At 42.8% G+C, this 12040-nt stretch overlaps 1 protein-coding gene across 1 annotated transcript; it reads left to right on the top strand.

The window, feature by feature from the left end:
- Positions 1 to 2576: 2576 nt before the first annotated feature.
- Positions 2577 to 12007, top strand: Slc26a2 (solute carrier family 26 member 2). Its single transcript, XM_005356168.2, has 4 exons — positions 2577 to 2724; positions 3715 to 3872; positions 6403 to 7125; positions 8747 to 12007. Exons 3-4 carry the CDS (start codon positions 6427 to 6429, stop codon positions 10265 to 10267), a joined length of 2220 nt encoding a protein of 739 aa, XP_005356225.1. The 5' UTR covers positions 2577 to 2724; positions 3715 to 3872; positions 6403 to 6426; the 3' UTR covers positions 10268 to 12007.
- Positions 12008 to 12040: the final 33 nt, after the last annotated feature.

Here is a 12040-nt window from a genome sequence, read left to right as displayed (position 1 = left end):
GCCTTCAACCCCCAGAACTCATGTAAAGGTAGAACTGATTCCACAACGTTGTGCTCCAGCCCATATACTCATGTGCCTGCACGTGTACACATACAATAATAAAATTTTAAAAAGGCATGTACAGTATAGTATGTATATACACACACATGTGACTATAAATTTATTTTAATTCCTAATTAAAATATAACTGTATCATTTCTTCCCTTTGATTTCTTTCGTTCAAACCTTTGAATGCGACCTTCACTTCCTCTCAAACTTTTGCCCTCTTTTTCTTTAACCGTTATTGTTACATATATCTATAAATGCATGAGTGTATAAATACAATGTACTCAGTTTGTTTAGTGTTACTTGTATATATATGATTTCAGGGCCGACCTTTTGGTATTGGATAACCAATTTGGAGGCTCTTCCCTGGGGAAGACTAATTCACCCTCCTTGGTATTCCTTAGTTGCCTGTTGTTTGTCAGCTCTTGTTTGTTGAGGTATCGTGGGTTCTCCATCACGTCTATGAGTCAGTCTCACCACAGGCTTGCTAGTGTGCTGGCTCTTACGGTCCTTCTGCCCCCTCTTCCACAATGTTCCCTTTGGTGAGGGGTGACAGCCACACTTCTCTGTGGACATAAGGATAAGTGTTTAGGATGAAGTTAGGAAGTATGCAGGATTAGTAAACTGGCAATAGGAGACCCTGCTCTGAGATTCATGACTTCACTGGCCCTACGTAGTTAGCTAGGGTTAGAGTATCAGACATACATCTCCCCTGCCAGCAGGCCTTTAGTCCAGATTAACGGGTACCACCAAGATATGAGTGCCATTATTGCACCTTTAGGGAGAGCTTGCTGTACTGATTGTGGTTGTGGTCACAGGCCTCACAGCTGGGTAGGACTGTAGGTTGTTTCCCTCCTTTGGAAGCTTGCACGGATCCTCTGGGTCCTAGGTCTGAAGGACACAGTGTCTGCAGCAATAGGGACTTAACCTCCACTTTCTGGGAGGCAGCCAAGGGCAACACTTACATCTGTAGGCTACTGCCTGTATTTCCTTCTAGCAGGTTCAGTATTTCAGGTTTCACATTGAGGTCTTCAATCGTTTGGACTCAGGTTTTGTGCAAGGTGACAGATATAGGTCTAATTTCATTCTCTGGCATGTGGAGACTCAGTTCCCCACACCATTTTTGAGGATGCTGTCTTCAAGGTGTGTCTTGTGTAGGGCATGTGCTCAGTATGTATGAGGCCCTGGGTTCAAATCCCTACTCCACTTCCCTCCCAAAGAAAATAAATGGATATGTCAGGAAAAGGTTGCAACCCAGCAACGGCTGCTTAGTATTTGTGGACTGCTGATTGGAACATGGATGCTCGGGGAAAACAAAATAGAGGGCCATTGGACTTGCTCTTAGAGGGAAGACATTTAGTAGTAGATAGACGCCTTGGCAGAATTTGGACAAACATATCCAAATTGTTGACCTCATATTGTTAAAAGACTGTCTCTTCCAGAGAAGCAGATCACACAGTGGTCATGAAATGGAGGGTCGTAGCTGTGTGTAGTGCCATAGTCCCAGCATTTGGGAGGCAAAGGCAGGTGGATCTCCGAGAGTTAGAGTCCTGCCTGGTCTACATAGCAAGTCCCAGGCCAGCCAGAGCTACATACTGAGACCCTGTCTCAAAAACAAACAGATTGATAAAATTTAGGTCTAGGATCAGTGAAGTGTTGAAGGTGTGCATATCCACAGCCTGTGAATGTAACAAAAACCTGAACTATTATCACATTGGTGCTATGTAGTCATACAGGTATTTCACATACTTTTTCATTAAAATTTCCTGTGAAAATTAAAAAACAAAAACATTTATTTTGAGAGAGGGTACATATGGGTGGAGGTTCTGGGGATCAAATGCCAGTCACTGTATTTGGACATGACAATAGGGATAATGGTCTTTTTGTGCCATTCAGTTAGCATATGGTTTACAAATTCTTCATCAAGGGGCTCACGGGATGTCTCAGTGGTTAAGAGCACATACCACTCTTGCAGAGGACTCAAGCTTAGTTCCCAGCATCATGATAGGCAGGCTGTGAGCTGCAACCACCTATCACTCCAGTTCCAGGGAGTCCTATAGCCTCTTCTGGCCTCCGTGAGCATCTGCCCTCCAGTGCACACGCTCCCACACAAGCCCACGCATATCTTTTAAAGTATATTTAAAAATTCTTCATCTACATTGCAAATGAAAAATATTAGACCTTTAATCATTTTTAGTAGCTGAATAATAATCCAATACAAGACTTACCACATTTTGTTTACCTGTACATGTATTGAGGGATAACTGAGTTATTTCCACCATGGCTATGCTTTCATGAACAATGATGATCAAAGGTTGGCAGGAAGGGGTCATATTTTACATTTTATACATTTATATGTGTTTATATATTTATATTCAATGTTATTTTATGTTTAGTTAAACACTGAGTCTTGAAAGCTCTTTCTCAGTTTCAAAGTTTTGAGGGTCTTTTTTTTTTCCTGCCCTTAGGTTAAGAATATTATGATTCCTGTGGGCAAGGTAGAGCACGCCTTTAATCCAAGAATTTGGGAGGCAGAGGCACACAGATCTCTGTGAGTTCAAGGTCAGCCTGGTCTACTTAGCGAGTTCCAAGACAGTCAGGGCAACACAGAGAAACCCTGCCTCGAAAAACCAAAATTATTTTATAAATATATCAACATGGAAATGTAAAGGAGCCAGCGTGAGTATCTGAATCTTAGGTCTAACAAAATGGTATTATTTCTGTTCTTTCTATGCCCTGTTCTTTGTGTCCTCCTGATTATCAAGGATTTGGTTATCCATGTGTGGCCAGTGCTGTAATGCTTGAGCTGCATCTCGTCTCATTGTGCAATGGGAGAGCTCAGAACCTTGTGGTCTTTATACTTTGAGGGAAAAAAGTAAAAGTGTGTTGTCTTTGAGAGGAAACCAAGTGACCATGTAAAGGACGTTTAAAGAAGATGCTTCACGAAACTAGGCCAGCATACTCAAAGGATCTGGTTCACTGTGAATCACTTCTAGCTCCTCTTCCTCACCCTCACCAATGGTTTTCTTTGCAAGTGCCTTTAGACCATTGGGTCAGTACTGTAGCTCCTACCTCTAACCTACACAAGCAAGGATTGTAGCTTTATAGCTGTTGGAAGAAAGAGCCACTTGTTGGTTCCTGGCTGCTTAGTCCCAAAATAATCACATAGAAACTGTATTATTTAAAACACTGCTTGGCCAATTACTTAAGTGTATTGGTAGCTAGCTCTTACATCTAAAATTAACCCATCTCCATTATTTTATATTTTACCACAAGGCTCATGGCCTACCAGCAGGGTTCCAACGTCTATCTTCAGCAGGGCTATGTAGCTTCTCTCTGACTCCGCCTCCTTTCTCCCAGCATTCAGTTTAGTTTTCCCTGCCTAACTCTGTTCCCCTTTAGCTCTGCTGTATGCTCAAAGCAATTCCTTTTTTAACCAGTGATATTCACAGCATACAGAGGAGACTCCCACATCATATAGTGTCATTTCTTGTTCTAAAAGAACAACTATCAGGATTTGATTGTCATGGCTAAACGAGAGGGCCTAGAAGTCGGGAGCATTGGTTGCTCTTCCAGAGGATTTATATTTAGTTCTCACCACCCACATGGGTCTGGTTGTTATTATTATTGGTAGTAGTAGTGTTCTAACATTTCTTTTTCTTATCTTAGGGTTAGGAAAGCACTTTGACCAAAGACTGCCCCAGAAAGAAAATCACTCAATCAAGCTCAGGAAAAAGGAAGTGAGAAGACAGACAGACACTGCATGAGGACCAGAGAAGACAGACACCGCATGAGGACCAGCTCACTAACCATTTGACTTGCTCAGGGTCAGTAGTCTTCTAAAGCTGGTCTTTTCTCCTTCTGTATTTCCTAAAGACCATCAGAATAATTATTGCTTTTCTCTTGTTCAACCTAAGTCAACCAAATATGGGTAAGTTTTATATATCTTGTGTTCTTGAATAGGGTATGGACTCTTCAATTATAATGTCTTGGTAACGACAGGCCTTTAGAACCTGACAAAGGTCCCTTTTCCTTCTGTCAATTCAAAACTTTCTGAGTCTTTCATCTATTTTCCTCTGTCTGGGCATGGTCACAACGTGTTCTTTGATTGATTTGAACATGTCAGTAAACCTGCTATCTCACTGTTACACTTGGTGGTGACTACTTGATGGACAGAATGGCACACCTTTCCTGCAGGAGCTTCACGGGGTCCTGCTTGATTAATGGGTACAGAATGCCACAGGACCCGAGGGAAACTGATTCATTTGAGCTAAGGGGATTGTTTGCTGCTGTTAGTAGCAATAGCATTTCAGCTGGATTTTTACACAATTATTAAGGTCTTGACAGAGACCTAGCCATGCTAGATGTCTTAGGTTTTATTGCTGTAAAGAAACACCATGACCAGAGCAACTCTCTTCTTTGTGTGTGTGTGTGGGGGGGGCGGTTGTTGTTGCTTGAGACAGGATTTCTCTGTGTAACATTCCCGGCTGTCCTGGGACTTGCTTTGTAGACCAGGCTTGCCTTGAAGATCACCTGCCTCTGCCTCCCAAGTGCTAGAATTAAAGATGTGACAGCCCTACACCACCCAGCCCTAAGCTTTTCTTGGCTGGTAGGATCTTTCCCTGAGGTCACCACTCCCTGTATTCCATTTCTTAATCTGTTTATCTCCTTGAACACAGGATTTAGCTCCATTCCACTTGCTGGTGCTTTTTCTCCTCAAATTTTACATTTTGTATTTTTCCTTGCTCAGCTTGCTTTTTTAATTATAACTCTTCATTAGCGTTAGCACTAATAACCACATGACAGAATCTATGCTAGGCTGTTTTGAGATTTCCTCTGCCAAGGGAATTAATCTAAAACTGTTCCCTTTAGCTTTAGGTAGACTGTTTGGACAAGGGCAAAAAGCAGCCACATTCTTCACCAAAATATCATAAGACCAGTCTCTAGGCCACATACTAAGATCTTCTCCTCTGAAACATCTTGATCCCCACAATTCAAATAACTTAGCACCACTGTCTTCCATGCTTCACTAGGATGGCCCATTAAGCAGTGCTTAAAGCATTCCACTGTTTTCCTAACCCAAAGTACCAAAGTCCACATTCCTCCAAACAAAAACATGATCGGGCCTATCATAACAATACTCCAGTCCCTGGTACCAACTTCTGTCTTACTTGGTGTTTTATTGTGTGTGTGTGTGTGTGTGTGTGTGTGTGTGTGTGTGTGTGTGTGTGTGTGAAGATATTTTTTTATTACTGTTGTTGTGAAGATATACCATGACCATGACGGCAACTCTTACAAGGGAAACATTTGATTAGATTGGCTTGTTTACAATTTCAGAGGCATTATCATCATGGTAGGGAGCATGGCAGAGTGCAGCAGACATGGTGCTGGTTAAATCTGATCTGAAGGCAACTGGGAGTAACTGAGACACTGGGCAGTACCCAGAGCATAGGAAGCCTCCCAAACCTGCCCCCACAGCACACACTTCCTTCAATAAGGCCATTCTCACGCCAACAAAGCCAAACCTCCTAATAGTGCCACTTCTATGAGATTATGGAGACCAGTTACATTAAAACTACCATATAAAGCTAAGCTCACAGTTGATGTGGAACTAATATGTGACATAATCATTGACAATTTACTATGCTCCTTTAGAAACCTTGTTCTTTTCCTATTGCTGTAAGACCTTTGGTTGTCTTTTTTTGTTGTTGTTATTTTTATCTTTTCGTTTTGCTTTGTGTTCTTCTAGTTAATAGTGTAGATCCTTTGGCACTAGATCTGGAATTTAGGGCCCAAAGGTCTAGGTGGGGTCACTTGTGCATCTGCCAAGTGAAAATTCTGGGCAACCTTACTTCTATACCCAGCCTGTGAAGACCTTGGTAGCATATGGAAAGGAGAAAGGCTGCCCTGATAATATATTTTGAGAAAAATCTTCAGGGAATCCAGGAAGATACAAAGGAAAATATTTAGTGTTCTTGAGAAGTTTTGAACCAACCTGGTGACTTTCTGTGTATAGTCTACTTCTGGCCTTTCCCCCTGACCTCTCTCAGGCCAGGACAGATAAGGCTCAGTAAAAGAGTAGATATTTGAGATATCTACCCCTAGGCTGGACATGATAGCCCATGCTTTTAATTCCAGTCTGAAGGAGACAGAGGCAAGTGATCTCTGAATTTTAGCTAGCTTGGTCTGCCTAACAAGTTCCAGGTCAGCTAACTATATAGTGAAACCCTGCCTCAAAAGAAAAAGCCTGCCCCAAATGGAATTCTTTAACCCCACAAATGGGTTAGTAGGACTGCTAATATATGTGAGCACTGAGAACTAATTTATAAGTTAACGTTTATATTTTCTCTGGGGTAGGAAATAAACCATCTGACTCCAAAAATGTCTTTGGAAGATAAAGAGCAACATGACTGTCCACTGAGGGACTTACCTGAAGAAGCCTTCAGTCTTCCATCTGAGGTCCCACTGGAGGCCCAAAGGGAATCAAGCACTGACTTCAAGCAGTTTGAGACCAATGATCGACGCAGACCTTATCGTAGGATCCACATGGAACCTCAGGAAAAGCCAGACACTAACATCAAAAAAGTTGTCATCAGAAAGCTGCAGAAGAGCTGCCAGTGTAGCCCGGCCAGAGTCAAAAATATGGTTTTTGATTTCATTCCTATTTTGCGGTGGCTCCCAAAATATAATCTTAAGAAAAACATTTTAGGCGACGTGATGTCAGGACTGATTGTGGGCATACTTCTGGTGCCCCAGTCTATTGCCTACTCCCTGTTGGCTGGCCAGGAGCCTATCTATGGTCTGTATACATCATTTTTTGCCAGCATCATTTATTGCCTGTTTGGTACCTCTCGCCACATCTCTGTGGGCATTTTCGGAATACTGTGCCTTATGATTGGTGAAGTAGTTGACCGAGAACTACACAAAGTCTGCCCCGACATTGCTGCTACATCATCTTCATTTGCAGTGACTTCAAATGGATGTGTGTCAGTAAACCATACATTAGATGGGCTTTGTACCAAAAGTTGTTATGCAATTAAAATTGGTACCACTGTGACCTTCATGGCTGGAGTTTATCAGGTAAGAAATGGTGAACAGTTAGGCTGGGTGTGGTAGCCTAGCACTCAGGGGGCAGGGGCAGGAGGATCTCTGTATTTGAGGCCAGCCTGATTTCATAGCAAGTTCCAGGACTCCATGGTGACACACTGAGACACCGAGGAAGGACAAAGAATGAGGGAGAGACTTAACAATTGGCTAATTCTGGCAAAAGTAATCAATATACACAAATCTCTGGTGTGGGGACTGTTAGGGTTATAAAAAAAAAAACAACAAACCACCATTTACTGAGTGCTGAAGATACGAACAGTAGAACCCAAAGCCAAACTCCACTGGTAAAATAGGGCTGGCTTTCCTGCCTGTTCCTAGGCAGCGACCAAAAATCAGATATTTTTTATTTAAAAAAAAAAAATAGACCAGAATGGTCCTCAGACCAACTAGTACAATTTTTAACTTTCTATGTTAGAAACACTGGGTTTGCTTAATATCATGTGTGGCTGATTATTAGTAAAATCACCATGAGTAGTCAGGCAAGAGGGATAGGTGGGGGAGGGATGAGGAAGGGAGAAGTGGGATGCCAGAGTCATTCAGATTACTGCCAGTTCCCATCTTCCTTAAGAATATATATACTCTGTATAGCTCAATAAAATAAAATAAAATAAAAAATGAATAGCTACTCTAGTGAGAGACTTCTACTAAATTTAGTTGTTCTCTTGGATTGATGAAGAGGGAGAGAAAATCTTGAGGGCCACTCTTTGACCTGCCAAGAGAAATGATTACAAAATAGAATCTTCTCGAGTCTCGTATGGAACCTGCTAATGTGTTGATACGATTATGCCCCTGCCTTTTAGCATCCAGAAAACAATACGAGCATTAGACCTGTTCTCTATGTAGGCTTTGGAGCCAGGAAGAATAGTTGGCTTTAGTTGGTATGGATGAGGTGGGAGAAACAGAAGGAAGGAGGTGATGGTTGTCTTGCCTAGAGCCCATGTTGGCTCTCTTAGTATATCTCACCAAGGTGAGGAGGGGTAGTAAAATTCTGCGGACTAGGACAGCAGAGACTAGAGTAGTATTGCTAACTCAGAGGCATGACAGAGCATGATTCAGTTTTGATGTGAACTTAATTTATTTCTAGCAGCTAAAATTTTACTTTCATCTGTATAGTGGTACATGCCTGTAATCCTAGCATTTGGGAGGGAGAGACAGAAAGATCAGGAGTTTGGGGTCATCAAAGTTCAAGGCTATTCTGGGACCATGAGACCTTGCCTCCAAAAATAAAAATTAGAAATCTTCCATTTTATGATAATACTTTTTAATTTGGAGAAAATGTTTTCTTAAGTAGAAGAAGACTTTCTCCAATTTGAGTTTGTATACATTTGTTTGGAACCTTGAAAGCAATCTGAACTATGTCCCAGCTTCAAATTATTGGATAAGGTGAAACCCCAAGTCCTCACAGGGAGGCTAGTGAGTATGACTTTAGGCAACCTTCCCTGCCTTGTGACATGAAGGAAAAGTCATGTATGGTTGTGTTTCTTTTAGCTCTGACAGTCTCTGGTCCTCTGGTTCGTCGCAGTAGAGGAAGGCCAGGGTGGTATGAGGCACTCGTTCCCATCTCTGTTTAACGCTTGCATATGCTCTCTTCCAGGTAGCGATGGGCTTCTTTCAAGTGGGCTTTGTCTCTGTCTACCTCTCAGATGCCTTGCTGAGTGGGTTTGTCACTGGCGCCTCTCTCACCGTTCTCACATCTCAGGCCAAGTACCTCCTCGGGCTGAAGCTTCCTCGGAGCAGTGGTGTAGGCTCGGTCATCACTACCTGGATCAATATCTTTAGAAACATCCCTAAGACCAATATCTGTGATCTCATCACCAGCCTGTTGTGTCTCCTGGTCCTTTTGCCAAGCAAAGAACTCAATGAACGCTTCAAGGCCAAGCTCAAGGCGCCAATTCCAACCGAACTCATTGTCGTTGTGGCAGCGACATTAGCTTCTCATTTTGGAAAACTAAATGAGAATTACAATTCCAGTATTTCTGGACATATTCCCACTGGGTTTATGCCGCCCCAAGCGCCAGACTGGAGCCTGATTCCTAATGTGGCTGTAGATGCAATAGCTATTTCTATCATTGGTTTTGCTACCACTGTATCTCTTTCTGAGATGTTTGCCAAGAAACATGGCTACACCGTCAAAGCAAATCAAGAGATGTACGCCATTGGCTTTTGTAATATCATACCTTCCTTCTTCCACTGCATAACTACGAGTGCTGCTCTCGCAAAGACACTGGTGAAAGAATCAACAGGCTGCCAGTCCCAGCTGTCAGCTATCGTCACAGCCCTTGTTCTTTTGTTGGTCCTTCTGGTAATAGCTCCTTTATTCTATTCCCTTCAAAAATGTGTCCTTGGTGTCATCACTATTGTAAATCTCCGGGGTGCCCTTCTCAAATTTAGAGACCTGCCCAAGATGTGGAGGGTTAGCAGAATGGATACGGTTATCTGGTTTGTTACTATGCTGTCCTCCGCTCTGTTAAGCACCGAAATAGGCCTGCTTGTTGGGGTTTGTTTTTCCATGTTTTGTGTAATCCTCCGTACTCAGAAGCCAAAAGCTTCACTGCTTGGTTTGGAAGAAGAGTCTGAAACCTTTGAATCCATTTCTGACTACAAGAACCTTCAGACCAAGGCAGGCATCAAGATTTTCCGCTTCATATCCCCTCTCTACTACATAAACAAAGAATGCTTTAAATCAGCTCTGTACAAGAAAACTCTGAACCCAGTCTTGGTAAAGGCAGCTTGGAAGAAGGTAGCGAAGAAGAAACTCAAAGAGGAAACAGTGGTTTTCAGTGGGATCCAAGATGAAGTTTCAGTGCAGCTGTCCCATGACCCCTTGGAGCTGCACACTATTGTGATTGACTGCAGTGCGATCCAGTTTCTAGACACCGCAGGGATCCACACACTGAAAGAAGTTCGCAGGGATTATGAAGCCATTGGCGTTCAGGTGTTACTGGCTCAGTGCAATCCTTCTGTGAGGGATTCCTTGACCAGAGGAGAGTATTGCAAAAAGGAAGAAGAGAGTCTTCTGTTCTATAGTCTGTCTGAAGCAGTGGCTTTTGCAGTGGACTCTCAGAAGCAGAAAGGAGTGCCTGCTCTCAACGGTCTGAGCCTTTCCGGTGACTGAGAAAGTAAATAAACGGAAGAAGAGTGTCTTGCCAGTTTCAACATGCAACGTTTTCTACCGTGAAAGGAGAAAGTGGTACACGCTTGAAATAGTTCCTCTTTGAAGCCGATAGCCTTTTGATATTCTCACGTGCGGTAGAGCTTAGAGTTGGGCAGAATCAAAAAGAAGAAAATGCTATGGCTTCAGACTTTGATGCAGATAATCATTCTTGGGGTACAATATAAACAGAATGGAACTGTAAAGCAGCCCCCGAGTTTGGTCACCTTGCCTTAGGGACTGTACATCTGAACTCTATCCTCCAGGAGGCAGAGAGCTGAAGTTGGGGTTTGCTTTACACACACGAGCCTTCGCATGGCTCTGCGGAGCGGGGAAGAAGGACAGTGCTGCTGGTCCAGGGGCTGGTGAAGCATGAGGGCCTCCTAGACGAGTTCTGTTCTCACTGTCTTTCTCGGTTTTGCTCCCAGAGAGCAGTAAGATCGCATTTCTCCTCTCCTTCACACAGGAAGTGTGGCATAGTCTCCTACGAGAAGCTGGTCCTGGCAGCCAGCCCGACACTGTGCAGACCTCTATTGTAAACACTGATGTTTTAGTCATGCCTTTTTATTTAGAATAAGTAGGTAAGGAAAAAGTTCAAAGTCAGAGAGACAGTGGGAGTCTTTGTTCTTCAGCTCCATCTTTGTTTCTGAGAACCTGCCTACTGTGAGCTGTTTCCTCTTTGACTTAGCCTGGTGCTTTCTCCTGAAATCTGTCTTTAAGTTGGTATTTCTGAATCAGTGGCAGTCTTGTCCGACAAAGCAGAATATTGTCTCAGCAAGTTCTTGCAGCCCTGTAGATGGACTTGTGGTGCATAGTCAAGGAGAGATTGCAAAAAAAACAAAAGAACGAATGACAGTTCCCCTTAAGAAATGCCACCACCAACAGTAATCCACCACACTGTGGTGTTTTAGCAAGGATCTGCTGGGCGTTGGTAGTCTTTCTTAAGTAGAAGTAGCTGCATGCAGGAGGGCTTGGAACTTTCACGGAACCTTAGTTTTACTGGTGTGTCATTCTTGGTGGCTGGCCACAGGTTAGGAATTGAGTAGTTTCTTCAGAAAAATACTTTGACAGGTGAGAAAAATGGTTCACCCAAGCAAGGCATACAGGACTATGCCTTTGTGAGATGAAAGCACTTACTACCCAAGTCATCAAAGTCACAATTGCCAAAGTACAAAATCATGTTTTAGCCTGTTCAAATATGGAAAAAAATTTAAAATATTTATGGGAAGCAAACTCTATATGACTAATGTATTGAGGCAGAATGCTTTTAAACATCACACACACTCCAAAAACTGTTTCTGTTGCTTTTCTGTTGCCATTACACTCCTGTTTGCTCATGTGAGAAATACCTTTCTGTTTTCCCAATAGAAGTTTGACTTTCTATAGAGGTGTTTGTGCTGATAAAGCCCACCTTGTTGTGGTGTTTGACATCCCTTGTGAACGCTCCTCCAGGAATTCAGAAGTGTTAATAGCCGCTTGCTTGTTTTCGTTTCGCTCTCTAGCTTCGTGAACAGTTGTAAGATTACAGTATCCTAGTCATTTTTTTTAAAATCCCTCTTGCCCTTTCTTCAAGCCAGGTTGGAATTAAGACTGTTACAGATGTTGAATACTCAGTGAGAGACTAGTAGGTACATGTGAGTGGCAGCTGGAGAGATGCTCAGTAGTTAAAAGTACTCGCTACTCTTGCAGAGGACCCAAGTTCAGTTCCCAGCACCCACGTTAGGCCGCTCACAGTCA

This window comes from Microtus ochrogaster, chromosome 18, assembly GCF_000317375.1.
Source record: "Microtus ochrogaster isolate Prairie Vole_2 chromosome 18, MicOch1.0, whole genome shotgun sequence".
NCBI lineage: Eukaryota > Metazoa > Chordata > Mammalia > Rodentia > Cricetidae > Microtus > Microtus ochrogaster.
This window is presented reverse-complemented; position numbering and strand designations above follow the sequence as displayed.

Coding starts and splice junctions, on each gene's coding strand:
- Slc26a2 (XM_005356168.2), top strand. CDS start 6,427: ATGTCTTTGGAAGATAAAGAGCAACATGACTGTCCACTGAGGGACTTA. Junction 7,126..8,746: donor TCATGGCTGGAGTTTATCAG/GTAAGAAATGGT, acceptor GCTCTCTTCCAG/GTAGCGATGGGCTTCTTTCA.